Source organism: Cryptomeria japonica, chromosome 7 (assembly GCF_030272615.1).
Source record: "Cryptomeria japonica chromosome 7, Sugi_1.0, whole genome shotgun sequence".
NCBI classification, from domain to species: domain Eukaryota; kingdom Viridiplantae; phylum Streptophyta; class Pinopsida; order Cupressales; family Cupressaceae; genus Cryptomeria; species Cryptomeria japonica.
Genome location: NC_081411.1, coordinates 558,429,275 through 558,446,137, shown reverse-complemented (window position 1 = coordinate 558,446,137; position 16,863 = coordinate 558,429,275). Strand labels below are relative to the sequence as shown.

Here is a 16,863-nt window from a genome sequence, read left to right as displayed (position 1 = left end):
TCCTGAATGATTTTTGCTCCTCGTGGCTTAACTTAACCATTGGAGGTTGACATAATCTGTGATTTACCTAGTGAACCCTATATAAAGACATCATATCAATTCATTTGGATCTAAGAAGAAGACTCTAAGGAGCATTCCTAACACAATTGAGATCATTACAAGCATTCATAATCCATCATTCAAGGAATCATTTCATCCCATCATATTCTTCAAGCATCATGGAGCAAATCACATCAACTTTCATGCAATCATATGTTTGTGTTTGAGTCTTCTATGTACTATCATGTTATTGCATCAACATTTGTGATCACATTCAAAGAGCATTTCTTTGAAAAAATGGTTACGTCATCAAGATAAATCAAAACAAATTTATTTATAAGACCTTGGAAAGCCATATCCATTGCCCTCTGAAAGGTTGCTCTTGCATTGGACAAACCAAAAGGCATTTTCCTATATGCCATTGTTCCCCATTTTGTAGTAAAGGTTGTCTTAAATTGGTCATCCTCTTTTACTAGAATCTGATTATAACCAGAGTAACCATCAAGTAGTGAAAATCTATCTGAACCTGAAACTACTTGTAAGATTTGCTCCATTGAGGGCAGCGGGTAATGATCTTTTAGAGAATCTCTGTTAAGATCTCTGAAGTCTACACAAAGTCTAAGCTCACCATTCTTCTTTCTTATGGGAACCAAATTTGAAACCCAAGATGTATGCTTTATAAGAAAGATGATATTACCTTGGATCAACTTGTTTAGTTCTGTCTTCATGAGATGCTCGAGTTTTGGATTAAGGGGCCTTTGCTTTTGTCTCACAGGCTTGGCATCGGCTTCCAATTCTATGGTGTGTTGGGCTAATGCAGGGTTAAATCCCTTCAAATCTTCATTCTGCCATGCAAATACGTCATTTAACTCTTGACAAAGCAAAACAAATGCTTGTTTCTCTTCAACTGTACATACCTTTCCAAGCTTTAATAACTTATCTCTGAAGATCTCAATAGGTTCGTAGTGCTCCTCTTTAACCAACATGCTACCCTTTTCCTTTCTAACCTGATCATTAGTGTTAAAGATTGACTCAAGGGCTACCAATCCCTTTGGTAGCTTATTACTTTTCAATTGAAGAATCTAATTTTCATATTGCTTTACAAATTAATGCTAATTACCAGCTGCAAATTCAGCCTCTTCAATAAGAAAATTAATAATTTGTTCATTTGAATCAAAGACTTGCTAATTGACACTGTTATCTGGAATTGAAGGCCTAACAACCACTTTGACATATTGTTTTTTAATATTTCTTACCTCATCTGGTATGTCAAATTGAGCACCCAAGGCAACCAACTTATTTGCTTCCTTATTTTGATTTCCAAGTACGGACAACAGATTGAAAGCATCAAATTCTTCAATTAAGTCCCATATCCTATGCTTATACATTTTAAGGACATCATTTTTATTCACATTGACACCTCTTACTTGATTTACCACTAGCTCACTATCCCCAAATACTTGCAAACACTTTACATTTCTTTTTCTAGCCCATTCCAATCCATGTGCAAGTGACTCATATTCAGGTGTATTATTAGTACAGCTAAAAGAAAATCTAAAGGCTAAAAAGTATTTCTTACCTTCGGGAGAGATTAACATAACACCATCTCTGGAACCAACCTTGCTCCTCGAGCCATCAAAATAGATTTGCCACAATTCATTGTTCTGTTGTTCATCCTGCTGATTGGATAATTGATTGTCACCCTTTTCAAGATTAGGGACAACGACACCTTCTTCATGGATCATGTAGACACCGAGCTCTAATTCTTCCATATGCTTGAATGGATCTTCTTCATCATTCTCTATTGCCCAATCATCTAATACTACATCAGGTATCCCTTCTATTGGGGTCTTTGGATTTGGGATATCAGGTTGTTCATTAGATTATTGTATAGACAAATTTGCATTAACAACACTTGGGATGTATGGTTCTATATGATCATTAGCTAACAATTTTGATTTTATGGTCACTTTGGTACCATATCTTGTTATGTAAAACATGTGTGACCAATCAGAAGACAAATACCCACCCAACTTGGCTGTGAAATCTCTAGACAAGCATAAAGCAAAGTAAGGTGGAAGATCTACGATATAGACATCTTGTGGGATTGAGAAGTTTGGGCATGCATACAATATGAGATCTAAATTTTTAATCACACCTACTGTGTTTACTGTTGTCCCACCTAGCTGGACTACTCCTTTTGAAAGAGGCTCATATGTCAAACCCAGCTTATCAACTATCTTTTTTGGCATGACAAAACTACTTGCACCTGAATCAATCATACAATTATGCACTAGGTGCTGACCTGTGATTAAAGTCAAATAAAAAGGAGGGAGTTTAACCTTCTGAGTTTGTTGTTCGTCCTTATTTTCTTGAGGGGCATTGGATAAGACTACTTTGGGTTTCTCATTAGGAAGCTCTTGTGACAAAGAGATGTTACACAAGGTATTTTTAAGCAAATCCTTTTGCCCTATAAGAGCTAAGGAATCCCACATTGAGACATTGACATGTGTCTTTTTCAATTGATCCAAAATACTAAATGAACTTGTACTAACCTTCTATTGTCCTCTTTTAACAACAACATCCTCTTGAACTTGTGCTGTTTGTAATTGACCTCTTGGCTGATCCTTGTTGACCACTGGTTGCCCTTTTGGTAGGATTTGTGTATTTGGATTGGGTTGAGGTCCAGGTGGTGCTTGTTGGCTTATAGAAGTCTGATTGATGCCTTTATCAACTTGTTGTCCTATATCAATGGCTCTCTTTTTGGACCGTGTATTAGCTGCAATAGAAGTGTAGGACTGATTCTGAGCTTGTGGCTGTTCACTCCACAGAATTCTTCACCTTGCCAATTGACCAAGGTGACATCTGGGCCTTGTTCAGAATGAGAAACTTGTTGATCATGAGTTCCATGAGTACTATCTTCTAAGACAACAACACTATTTTGAACCATGAGTGCTTGATGCAACATACCATTTGAACAAGTGGTCTGATTATGAGGTTGGTTGCAAGGATAACACCAATTATAATCTGATGCCATGTTGTTTTGAGCTGGGATGATATCTCTGGATGTGCTGGTAGTGTTGGGATTGTAACGCATATTGGATCTTTGGTTATAATTTCTTCTTTGCACCTGAGGGTCAGCTTGATAAGGAGGCCTGTTTTGTTGGTTGTTCTGATAAGGGGCTTGATAAGGCTTGGTGTTCTGGGAAACTTGCTTCTCAATATTGGTCATTTTGTTACCAAAGCCTTGGAACATGGTTTTCATTTCATTTTTAAACTCCTGAAACTCTTGATTTGGGAGTGTGACAATATTTGCTTGGGTTGCAACTTGATAATTCAGTACTGGTAAAGGTGGGACAACGACTAGAGGAGGTTCTAAAAGAGGTACAATAGGTTGTATTTTTGGAAATATGGGCATTGGGGGCCTAGGGGCTATTTTACCAGCCTGAATTAGGCAATTTTTTGCTCTAATAGCAACATCAAATGCATTTGGTAGAGTATTTGCACCCATAGACTGAATCATGACTGAAATGTCACTATTAAGGGCCCTAAGATAAGATAGAAATGCATGTGCAGGAGTAGGCCTTACCGTGACAGGGATTCTGCTCCAAGTCTTCTGGAAATGAAAATTGAAGTCAGTCATTTGCTCTTGAGGGGATCTCTTTATGGTACTCAGCTGTTCTAATAGTGACAAATGGTCAGATTTGTCCTCAAATTGTGAATTTAATCTATCACCCAGCTGATCCCAGGTATCAATTGAGTTTACAGGTAGTCCTCTGAACCACTGAAGCGCTTTCCCTTTAATTGAGGTAGCCAAGAGTCTGATTGCAACATTCTCTTGTGTGATATGATGTACACCACACAACAAAGCTACATCCCTCATATGTTTGATGGGAGTGATCTGATCTTCTCCTGTGAAAAAAGGTAGGCTTTTCAATGTTGCTACAGGAATCTCCTCATAATGAGTAAGATTCAAAGGGTTGCCTTGATTGAAAGGTACAAAAGGCTAAGCTCTTGGCAGAGCCATTGGGGTAACAAGTGGATTTACTTGTGCTTGAGATGAGGAGTTTGAAAATAAAGGATTATTGTAGGTTGTAACTAGAGGTTGAACAATGGGAGGAGTAGACAAATCTAGAATTGATGAATTAGAAGGGTTTGATGGATTTGAAACCTTCATTGCTGCCTCTTTAACTCTTTTTGGTGGTGATAGATGAGAATTCTCAATAGGATCTTTACTTGATCTGGTTTGAATCTTTCTCATAAGCTACAAAATATCACTGAATCTGCATAGAAACCAAGAAAATGAGTCGCCAAGTATGACAATTGTTGCCTCTAGAGGTTGGAATTGCTGCTCCTCACACCAAAAGAAGCAAGAATAAATATTTGTTGAACTGAGATAGCTCAAACGTGTCCCACCAGATGTGCCAAAAATTGTTGTGACTCAAATTGCACCCATAATGCACAAGCTGAAAGCTCAAGCAACTTGGTGACACGTGGGATAATTCTCAGACCTGTGGATTGCCTATAGTGAGAATTAACCTCCAGATGAAGGGTTGGTTCCTTGTGAATAACTCTAAATCTTTACCAAGAAAAGGTATAGGAAAACTAAAAATGAAAATAGAATGACTTTACGAATGCTAAACTAAGGTGAAGCATTAATATGATATCTCAAAATGACAAAAATACACTCCTAAAAACATCAATATGCACAAATAGACTTCTGGTACATAGCACATAAATATTTCATGCAAAGGATTTAATCTTCAAGAAATTGAAAGGAAAGAAAACACTTTCACAATCAGCCAAATGAACCAATTTATCACAATGCACAACCTGTGACTTACGAATGAGACAAAAAATTTAAAGGTTATCTGGACAATAACATAATAAACTAGCTCTCAATCATGAATAAGAAAATGAACTCCAAAAATATAAGGCATAAGCTGATAATTTTATTTAGTATTCTATCATAAAACTGCACAGGAGCTACAAGAATATATTCTCTACTAAAACCAACAAGAGAATCATCAAGAACTAGTGAAAAAAGATAAAACCTTTTCACTTTATACAAAAACCTTCCAAAAGGTAGAGGAAAGATGACTTCAGAATGACTCAAGATGAACTCCCACTGAAAATATCTTTTCTAAAAATTGATCCTCGAGTAGAAATAAAAGCCACCAAAATAGGCTCAAAATCATGAGAAAAACTCATGCAAACTTGCTCTCGAGCTTAAGTCGGACCCCAAACTACCTGATGACTTCTCATTTCACGCTGATTCCACCTGGACGCTACCGAGTACTTGACCATTTGACTTAACCGCCTGCATTAACCATTAGCACATGACATATTAACATTCAACCGCTGGGACTAGTGACGGCTTGTCGCTATGTCGCGAGGATTAACATTCAGGCACCTTTTCATTGCAGTATAGTGACAACCGCTAGATCTTCAAGAACCTGTTTGCTTTTTAACCACTTTAACCTTCAAAACGGGCCCACTTTTGAGTCACTCTTCTGTAGACCCTTGCCACATGTTACAATCTGACTTGTCTGTGGCCACCACCTGGGCTCCACCTAAACACCTCAACACTTTAGACTGGACCCACCTCTTCCTGGGCTCATCTTGGTTCTTCTTCTACGCTCTGCCGTGTGGCACATCCTTATTCGTTTTGAGCCCACTTGAACGCTACCTCAACTGCCACCTCGCTAGTCGCTATGTCGTGGGGAATAACTATCAAGCATCTTCATCTCGCGGTATAGCGACGACTGTTGGATATTCTCAGACTTGCGCGACCCTTATCTCACCTGGGCACTCACCCTTTTCCGCACGTGCTTTGTCGCCAAGTCGTAGTGAGTATTCGGCGATCATCTTCCCATCGCGACATAGCGACAACCGATAGATCTTTCTTGATCACCGTTGATCTTCCCTGATCAGCTCGACCTTTAGCCTCTTTGAGCGGCTCTCTCTTATGCCACGGTGTCACTACGTATCAGCTACTGGTTCGCTCATGAGATCCGTCTGTCTCGCCACTTGGACCTGCCACTAGACTTGGGCCCGCCTTGGTTCGTTCGATATTATTCTTTTGGCCAAACTTCCTCCTTCGGCGAACTGCTCACATGTCTCATTGATACCTTAGTTTCATCGATACCTTTTATTTTATCGACGCGACCGGTTCTAATTTTTTGATGTACCTTATGTTGATGGAACCGATGCTTTTGGTGAATCCTTTTAGAGAACCATTGATGCCAAGGTCTGTTCGATAGGTCACTCTCTGGTTTGTGTCGATGGAACTGATGCTTTCGGTGAATCCTTTTAGAGATCCATCAATGCCAAGGTTTGTTCGATAGGTCACTCTTTGGTTTGTGTCGATGGAATTGATGCTTTTGGTGAATCCTTTTAGAGATCCATCGATGCTAAGGTCTGTTCGATAGGTCACTCTCTGGTTTGTCTGCGCATCATCGTCTGATCTTCCTTGATCTTATACCCTCTGCTCCGCCACGTGGCACCCCCTTTTCCGCACGTGCTTTGTCACCATATCGCAAGGAATAACTGTCGCGCACCTTTTTGTTGCGGTATAGCGACCACCGTTGGATCATCTACGATCATTGTCCAATCTGCCCGACTTGCTCGCTGGTTAATTTGCCCTTCTGCTGCAAAATTCAGGTGCCTTGAGATGCACACACACGTGGGGGACCCACCAATACTAAGCCGCTCCTTGTCAAAAGCCCTTAAGCTTTGACACCAAGGATATATGCGGCTTTGCCTTTAAATGTGATGAATTTCCTCCGCGCTGCCAATGTGGGATAAACGCTTTCCCTTGAAAGTTCATTTCTTTTGTAAACCCAACTTGGCGCCCAGGTAAAAAATGGCTTACACAGGTCGATTGTATTTGTTTTTGAAGTTTCTTTTACCTTCCATCAGCCACACAGGGGATTTGGCGATACACTTGCCAAATGAATTTGCCTGAAGGTTTTAATAGCCACACCATTCTTGAAAGTGCAATGGAGCATGAATATCTCCGTGATCTATTTATCTTTATAACACCCATCTCCATCAACATGCTGGGCTCAACCCTCGTGGGAGCCACATTTTAACCCAAATGTTGCATTTTACTTTTCCTGAATCTACACATGAAGCAAACAAGTTAAAAAAAAATAGTGCATATCTGATTTCTTGCTGATGATTTGACCTGATATTTGTTGATTTGCTTGGCACTTTTCAATATAAATGAAAGCAAGGCCTCATTAGGCCACCAAATTTAGCATGTGCAAAAAATTGGTAACAGGTATAAATTCATACATTTGCCAAACAAGACCAACTCCTTTCAAGGATTGTCTACTAGGAAAATCATGGTAGGTTGGGTTCTTAAGGCATCATCCAAATTAAAAAATAAGGACAATTGAAGTTATTGACAAAGATAGAGCAATGATGTTATGGCTACACAATGTGGTTACTTTCTATGATAAATTCGAAATAATGCATATGACAAATCAATACAAGAAAAGAAAAATATAAAACTATGACAAAACATGCGTATAAGCAACAAGGAATCATGTGTTATGATTTATTACTGAACTAATTATGTGTTGCATAGTATTATCTACAACAACTATTAAAAATTTGTAAATGGACCCCTAGTCTATTGGTGAAGTTGAAAGGTTCTTAAAAACCCATAAAGGGATCAAGTCTTGTTGAGTGCAAGGTTCCAACATCAGAAGGGATGAGGCTAGGATCGTGCCTTAGGTGAATTTGGCGGAATGGATACCCCTTAGTCCTTGGCTCTTTCTCAGTTGAATAGTTTAGCCTAAGACTCATGCTCTCGCATCAAGTAGCTAAAACAACTTTGTCGATAAAATCCTCCATAAAAGAAAAGTATTAATAATATAAAAAAAGAATAATGATATGATAACATAAAAGGTAAGCCATTCCATATTACCACTAAGACATGTTTGTCAGATTGACTCTTACAACTACTAGGGCATTAGGGGAGAGAGATCAATAAGTGATAGGGGACCAATACATGCTATGGTAGTTGGACAAAATGGGACCAATAGTGGTGCCCTAAAAATGTCATGTCAATGCTTATCCACAAAAAAAGTACTTCTGAAATTTAAAAAGTAACTAATCATGTAATGCCACATCAGTGCACAAGTAAACACGACTTAGTGCACACCTATTGGTCTTATCACAATTTGGGACTATTTGAGACACCTTCACAAAAATGCATGCTAATGTGGCATCATATTTCACTATGTGGACTTGAAAATGATTTTTTTAAGCAAGGGATTTGACAAGTCAACCGCTATAAAAAATTGAGAGAAATTTGAAATATCCAAATAAAAAATGGAAAAGTGTGAAATTAAGATGCACATGTAGAAAGCCCTAGATCCAAAAAGTAATATACTATAAAACAAGAATTGATTAATTATTAACTTTTTTTCTCTTTAAGTGCATGGTCTCCTTCCTCGAATGTCCCTTTGAATTTTTGAATTTGGATTTTGGTGGGGCTCCTACCTTTGCCCGGAAAAAAAGGTTATTATAAAACAAATTAATCAATTTGGATAGCTCGTTCAAACCGAATGGCCCGGTGACCGGCGGGAAGAGTGGAATTTGAAAGCTCTCTCAAACGGCTATTTCCTAAGAAACTTTTGAACCAGCAGAAGCGCGTTTGAAAATTTGAAAATATATTCGATTAAATAAGAGGTGGGTTCCATCCCAATGCAGCAATACGATTGATCAAATTTGATGGCGTGTTTGACTCCAGGGATTCTGCTGAAGCTTCTGCAGTGCATGAACTCAGACGTGAAGGTTGCAGGAGAGCACCGATCTGTGTTATTGCAGGTTTTAAGCATTGTGCCGGCTCTGAGCGGGAACGGAAACGAACTGTGGCCGAACAAGGGTTTTTTCGTGAAGCTCTCCGATTCTTCCCACTCCACCTACGTCTGCCTCTCTGACGAGGACAACGATCTCATTTTTTCAGACAAGCTCCAGCTTGGCCAGTTTGTTTACGTTGATCGATTGCAGTCGGCGACCCCTGTGCCCCGCGTCTTGGGCGTCAGGCCTCTTCCTGGTAGGCACCCCTGCATTGGAACTCCAGAGGATCTTATTGCCAGGGCTCTGCCTTCTCTGCCCAACGGCTTTGTCATTCAGTCCGCTTCCATGGACGGAACAGCACCGACAGGGCCTGCTTTTAGGTCTTCTGCAGACAACCAAGATAAGCCTTTTAGGGTTTCCGAGGGATTTGACAAGCTTGGATTGAAGCATCCTAACCCTAATCCCAGGACGGTATTGGGTCCTTCGGAGAATTTGCCCGCTAAAGTGGAGGGGAGCAAGATTGAGAAAAGGTCTGCCTCTGCAGGGAAATCGGGGAAACACAATGCTAGGGGGGTTAGAGATGGGTCCCCTGCAACTAGGTCTAATTCTAGGACTTCGTCCCCGGTTCCGTCCAAGTGTGTCGTATCCAGCCTTGTGAGGGCTGCTACTCAGGAGGAGAATAAGGCTCCTACTGCGAGGGAAGGCGCGTATTTTGTTCCTTCTAGGTATCGGCAACCTTCGCCCAACATGGCGAGGAAAGCTCCTCAGCCGTCCCCCGGGAGGAGGGGATTTCAGGGCTCTCCAATTGGCAGGAGGGCTTCTTTGTCTCCTGGAAGAAGGGTGTCTCCAAATGTCAGAGAACATGGGCGGAAGAAGACTTTGGTCAGTGGTGCAAAGGCTGCTGATGTGGCTGTGGCTGTGAAGACTTTGCCCAAGAGCTGGGAAGATTCCAGTGTGGAAGTGAAAGACACAAAAGAAAGGGGTGGCCTCAAGAACAAAATTGACCTTAAGGCTGCTTTGCGCACGCAGGTAATATTGCCTCGTTGATGCATTACCATTGCCATTATTTGCTTTATTGCTTTATGCATCGATAGGAAGATCCATGGCAATTTACAGCTAGAGGCTATAGTTTCTTTTTATAGTTTTTGACCTGATTACCTCTCTGGGCACTCCTGAAGATGAGTATCGTGCTTTCTGCCATTCAAAGGCAAGCCCTGTGATATCAGGCTCATTTGCCTCTGGCCTTAGTCTTTATCTCTGTTGGAATTATTCTCTAACAAGTCCAAAGTGGTGGCATCTTATTAAGCATGGACTAGCGTTTGAGCTGTAAGCCTCATCAGATCCAAAAAAAGAACAAAACAAATATTCTACATTGACAGCACAAAAATGAATGCTGAAGTTCTGCTTGCCATACATTACCTCGGGCACAAAATGAGTTTTAGGTGGTGAATGAATCCCTTCAATATTGTGGTCATGATTTCAACATATGTAAAATTATATATGAATATGGTTATACAACTGTAATGCGGAGCTATGGATATATCTTCATGGACATGTCTGCGTCATAGATGGAGTGTGACAACAGAATTTGTGAAAACTAGCATCTATTCCTTCTTACCACTTCTCAATGCAACTAGCTTAATATGATGAAGAAAAGACTTAAATATCTTGGCTGTGGATCCAATTTCCTTCTTACCACATAGTAGATATGATTCACCACATTGCATAACTGTTTTATGTTTCCTTGCAAGCCTCACATATACTGGACGTGGTTCTAGTTGCTATGTGCTATAACCGTTCTATCTTTTCCAGTAAGCGTTAAATATGTTGGACGTGGTTCTAAATTCCTACTTGACACATAGTAGAGCTGATTTACCATGTTGCATATCTGTTATATCTTTCCTAGCTTTTCCAAACATGGAAGTGATAAACTCATGAGAGTATCCACATTCATTCCTCTGTCTTAGATACAGGTCCATCTCAAAAGTTTTAAAATTGTCTTCTGCTTCATTCTGTAGGTACAGTTGAATGCAAGTGGTTTGGGCATTTCCCAAATATCTGTAATATGTTACATAAAGGACCGTTAACAAATTTGGAAAACCACTATCTATTTTTTTTTTACCTTGTCTAATTGCAACTGTAAAAGGTGTGAACAAATGCCAAAGGAATATTATATCAACAATGTTATTCTTGACAGTTTGTATTGTTTGGATAGCAATCATTGGTAATGATGTCACTGATAGCATACGATTGCAAACTATAGGTGGCCCTTTCTCGGAGGTTAAGTGACGCTAAAAGCATGCCATTAAAGCAAGAAGATACAACCATAAAGGAGACAATTAGAAGCAGTTGTTCATCACCAACTAAGCATTTGTCATCTTCAATTGACAAACCACAATGTAATGTAACTTTTCATGATAAGAAATGGACGGATGGAACTGTTGCTTGGGACTCAGTTTCTTCCAACCTAGCGGAACTGGGACAGGTGGGATTCCATATCTATGCATTATTTGTACAACATTTTGAATTCTCAGTCTTGATTGGTATTCGAATATTTCACAGATGCTTTTACACCTAGATGTGTCTCTGTTCAGCATTACCCCATTTCACAATTAGAGTTCTTTTCCAGACACTCTTACCTAAAATTTAGTGTTGTGCTGTATCAGGAGGTTCTAAAAAGGCGGAACATGGTTTCCATAGTTGCAGCTGAAGCTCTGCAGGAGGCCTCTGCTGCTGAAGCTGTCATCAGAGGGTTGAGGTAATGCAATTTTTACTTTGTCTATCCTTCAGTGCATTTTAATATGCTGTTGGTTTTTGAAAAGATCTGTAATGATTCTTTGCGCGGATGACTCATTTGGAGATAAGAGGAGATGATATTTTCATTCTTCAAGATCTTGATGCACGTATGTATTGCAGTTCAAATAAGAAAGTACAATATATATCTGGCTAGACTTTTAAAATTTATTTCAACAACATAATTAATATATTGCTGTTTGTCTCGAAGGCCATGATACCTTGACCTAGTTTATACCAAAGCTATATGGTAGGCTGTGGTGCAGGTTTTTTTCTGCCGAAATGTTTTTTTGGGAACAGTTGTAAACTATGTTTTTGGTAGTCTCACAGGCTAATAAAAATAAGTAGGTTCTTTGTTCTTTGCTCACTTATCTGTAAACAACTTTTCATCCAGCAATCTCATTAGGTACTGTAAGTAATTGTAATGCTGTTGTTAATATAAACTGTAAAAAAATTCTAAGTTACTGATTCGGGCTCAGGGACGAGGGTTTGGTATACGGGTATGGCAAGTTTTTTTTTTGGAGATTGGGTTTGTTTGTACAACAATATATAAAAATCATAAATATATATATATTTTCAACCTAAAAGCCAAACTTAAATTTAGATAGTTACATAATAGATATATAATAACCAACACTTAAAAACAATCATAATTTTTCATTAGTTTCTATGAAATCCAATATTTAAAGAAATTAGTAATTACCTAATGTGGTTCAAATTTCTTATCAAACATATTGTAGAGGACAATGTGCATGAACTCCAAGCTCTCTGGAATGAATCTGCATCTCACATGTTTTGAGATTTGAGCCACTTTAGTGAATGTGATATTAAGTTCCATAACCCACTTAAAAAAGGTTAAAAAAAACATGTACTGGTTTTACTAACGTTTAAGAAGTAGTAATTACTTAATGTGGTTCAAATTTCTTATCAAACATTTTTGAGATTTGAGCCACTTTAGTGAATGTGATATTAAGTTCCATAACCCACTTAAAAAAGGTTAAAAAAAACATGTATTGATTTTACTAACGTTTAAGAAGTAATAATTTGGAAATATACTTCAAAATTTTCAAAATTGTAATAACTATTTTTAGTGATTAATGCAACCACATTTAATAGTTTATGTACTCCAGCTGTTATAAAGGACGAGCCTTAAAAGCTCTTGACAATTATATTATTAAAATAATGGTAGTGTTAACAATAATAAAACCACCACCAAAACTCCATTTTGAGCACCAATAGAAACTTTGATGAGGCAGTCGCAAAGGATAGCTTGTATTGATTGAGTTTGGAAGAATAGGCTAATTTATTTGTTTATGTGGATGAAGAACATGAATGAAAGTGAGAAATATTGCATGCTGCATTGTCGGTTGAGACACTACTACAATGTTGTAGAAAATCGAGAGAAAAATACACAAAATTGCTTAGATTTTGTTTTGATTTGCTTGGGTTTGTTTGAGATGATTTGGCCCCATTTGATGAGACTCTAGGCATCCCCATAATTGAATTGGCCCAAAATCTAGATCGGTTTGAACTAAACTTGCCCAAGTAGACAAATTGGTAACATAGAAAAAATTCACAAATATACTATAACATATAAATTGATTACTGAAGGGTGATATAGAGCTTTGGTAATGCTGAAATAGAACGTTGAAAGTTTTGGGGGAACTCGAACATTGCCAATTATTGTGTGGTGAATGGCATATCTCTAATCAATTGGATTGTGATGTTGCGATTTCTTGAACTATTGAATTTTGAATTTAAATTTTATTGTCATAGGTTAAGATGTAATTCTTGTAATATTGAAATAGACTAAAGCTGTGGAAAAAATCCAACATTGATGTAGCTTTAGAGGCTAATGGAACTTATAGGAAGAAGTAAATGGTAGAGGTGGAGTGTTTTGAAATTCAATTATTTGAACTTGTCATATTTGTCTTTGATTGATGATTGGTACAACCTTGTTGTGAGTCTAGATCTAGACCAGGTGTAGACTCTTTTTTTTTTCATGGCAACTCAAAATATCAACATATTGAAAAATAGTTGTAATTGTTCATTTGATTTTTCCGGGTTCAACGTGGAACCAGTGAATAAGGTGGGGTGGTATCTATTCATGTAAAGGTAATGCAGAAACATGAATGAAAATGGAAAAGGACAAAAAAGGTAAGGAGTTTGTTGATAATCAACTATCCTTTTTGGTAAAAGATTTCTATGGAGGTTTCATACTTCAATTCGTTTGTATGTATTGAAGAAGGATCTCTTGAAGACAAAGAATGTTCAAAGGAGCAAATCTCTTCTAAAAATTTTGCACAACTGTATTTGCAGTTTGCAGCTATTGATGGTGTTTGAAGAATGGTTCAAGGGGTCGAGTTTAATTGGTTAAAGCATTGAATTTTCGATGTGGAGGCTGTCTTCTATAGTTGGTTTCTAAGTTGTGGCTCTTGGTCTTCTATAGTTGACTTCTAATGTGGAGGTGGTGGTTTATGAATAAGTGGATTTCAGTGGACTCTTGATCTTCCAAAAGTAGTTTCTAGTGTGTTTGCTCGAAAAGAATTAATATCAATCTCATGTTTATGCTCATATATATAAAATATTTGTAAATGATTAACAGTAAAATAGTTCTTGAAAAATTAGAGTCTAGACATTCCCTTGGAATCTAACCTTTGTAAAGTAAAAAATATTCAACACAAATTGACACTATTTTTGTGCATGTCATTTTTTAGGAAAAAATTTCCCCTTTTTCCCTCTTGAAGATGGTTGCAAGAGCATAGCTATTTCCAGTTTTATGTGAAATATCTACTGTTTTTGTATTTAAAAGATGTTTTTAGCTTGTTTCTGTACCACTTTGCCTTGCATATTTTATTTGTCCAGCATATTTGATGTTTATCAGATAGGTCTTCTCTAATCTGCGAGTGTCTTCAAAAGCAATAGGGAGGAGTAAAGAACATGATTTCCAGATGTTATTTACAGCTGTTTGCTGACATGTATTTTTGGTTCTGCAGTATGTTCTCTGCGCTATGTTCTTCTGCAAATACGGGCAATCCCCATCCTTCAATTGATCGGTTCTTTGAGATACATCAGATGCTTATACAATCAACATCTGTTGCTGAAGCCCTTGCTGCAAGTGGTACTGCAGGCAAAGCTAGAGATTCTCTAAGTTCAGATGGAGTGACTGATAAACCTCTTGATATTTCAACAGAGAAAGCGAAGAGTGCTGTTCAATGGATTGGTGCTGCATTAGCAACTGATTTGGCATCAATATCCCTTTTCAGCAACCTTAATTATAGTTTTGATAGCGTACCAAATAAAGAAGCTTTAAGTGCAGATGGTCAAAGCAAACAAGAGGACACCAAAATTCAGGGCTCTATGCATGCATCTTTGTCTTCCAGAAGATCGCCTCTTGCATCATCTGATAACAATCTTCAGGGCAGGCTTGCATCGTCAAATGTACATCAGACTAACAATGAAAGAAGGCGTAGTGTATCTGAGAGGGTTGACATCAAATCAGCTTCTCCTTTGAATGCCAATGCAATGAAACACCAGACTCTTGGTATAGCTGGAAAGACCAATACTGTAAAATCCCCAGATAGAGTTCTAGAACCATCTTTAAAGGGTACTGGCATTGAATGGGTCAAAGAGAACGGAGTGAATGAAATAATGGACCTAGCAAAGTATCTGCAATTGGAATTACAGAACTGGTTTTTGAAATTTATAGAGGATGCACTAGATGCTGGCTTTCATGTAGTTGAAGAAAATGAATATCATATAGTTGCCCCAACTTCTAAAAGTCCCTTGCAGCTAGATAGCAGCCAAATTGCAGCAATGCTGTCTCAACTCAAAAAGGTTAATGACTGGTTAGATTGGATTGCACATAAGAAGGACGATATACCTGATATTAAGCTAGTAGAAAAGGTAGATTGTTTGAAGAGGAAAATATATGGTTTCCTGCTTCAGCATGTTGAATCTGCTGCTTCTGCTCTTGATAACCAGGCCAGTTGTTCCTGAAGTGGGTTTCTGTGATTGTAATTTTCTCTTTGATGTTTCCTGGCTTGATTCTTGTCAATGTTTACTTGCTTGGAAATTCTTTCTGATTAGAATGGAAGAGGATAATGGCCCAAGGCGCTTGTTTCTTCTTGTTGCTTACTGGTCACTCCTTTTGATCTCAATTCTTGGCAAGCTGTGATTATCACAAGTTGAGAATAAATGTCTTTGAATTGTTTTACAAGCTCTCGTTGTTCTATTTTAAACTGCTCGCAATTAATGCGAAAAATGATCCAGGTGCCTGAACTCTGTCTAGGATGTTCACGTCTGTAACTTTTGTAGCCATAATTGACACTTATTTGGTAAACCTGTGTTCTTTATTCATGCTTCCTTTCCAGAAAAATTGAACTGGCTGAATTTTTTTCCTGTAAGTCTGATTATATAAAAAGCCTATTAAGTTTTACTGTTTGTATGCATGGTTAGTTGTGGTTGTGTGACCGGCGACTTTGCATTTTGATGCTAAAATCTGGTATGCTTAATGGCTATGCATGCAGTTTGTTCCCTCTTGCCCTTTTTTTTTCAAGGCAGCTATGGTATTGGTATGCTGAATCTTAAATGGTTCAGATAACATTCACCTAGTTTGAAAGCTACTTCACAATTTATTACAAGAAACTTAGGCGTGTTCTAAATCTTGAATATATGTATATGCTCAAAATTTTAATGAATGTGTTTCTGTTTATTGCTTATATTTACATTTATGTTTAGGGTGTTTTTTAAAATCTAGATCAGAGTTTGGAATCGAATCCAAGGTAGTATGGAGAGGATTTTGGAAGGAAGAGGTTGGTTAATTGAATGGTAAATCTGAGTACACGTTTCATATTTTATAAAAGGTGTACCCAGTTATGGGACATTTCCCTGTTTAAGTGATCGTGTACCCAGTTGTAGACAATCATCGCCATTGCTTATGTATGTGGGCTTGTTTCTTACCTGTAAGGAATTGTAGGAAGCTCAACTTTTAAGGGTGGTGCACTTAGTTATTGGATAACTCTTGGTTCAAGTGTTTGGTTTAATACATGTTAGAAGAGTAATTGAAAGTCCAATTTAATAAATAAGTACGTCATTCAAAATAAAAATAAAGAGATGTTTAACCATCATGGTGTCAATAATGATGAACAAAGATTGAAGACAATAGATAATCATGTAAATATGTTTCTAGGATGTTGATGCAAATGTTGATGTCAC

At 38.0% G+C, this 16,863-nt stretch overlaps 1 protein-coding gene across 1 annotated transcript; it reads left to right on the top strand.

The window, feature by feature from the left end:
• Positions 1–8,616: 8,616 nt before the first annotated feature.
• Positions 8,617–16,084, top strand: LOC131031142 (uncharacterized). Its single transcript, XM_057962182.2, has 4 exons — positions 8,617–9,882; positions 11,117–11,338; positions 11,520–11,611; positions 14,643–16,084. The coding sequence occupies exons 1-4, from the start codon at positions 8,785–8,787 to the stop codon at positions 15,643–15,645; spliced, it is 2,415 nt and encodes an 804-aa protein (XP_057818165.2). The 5' UTR covers positions 8,617–8,784; the 3' UTR covers positions 15,646–16,084.
• The last annotated feature ends 779 nt before the right edge of the window (positions 16,085–16,863 follow it).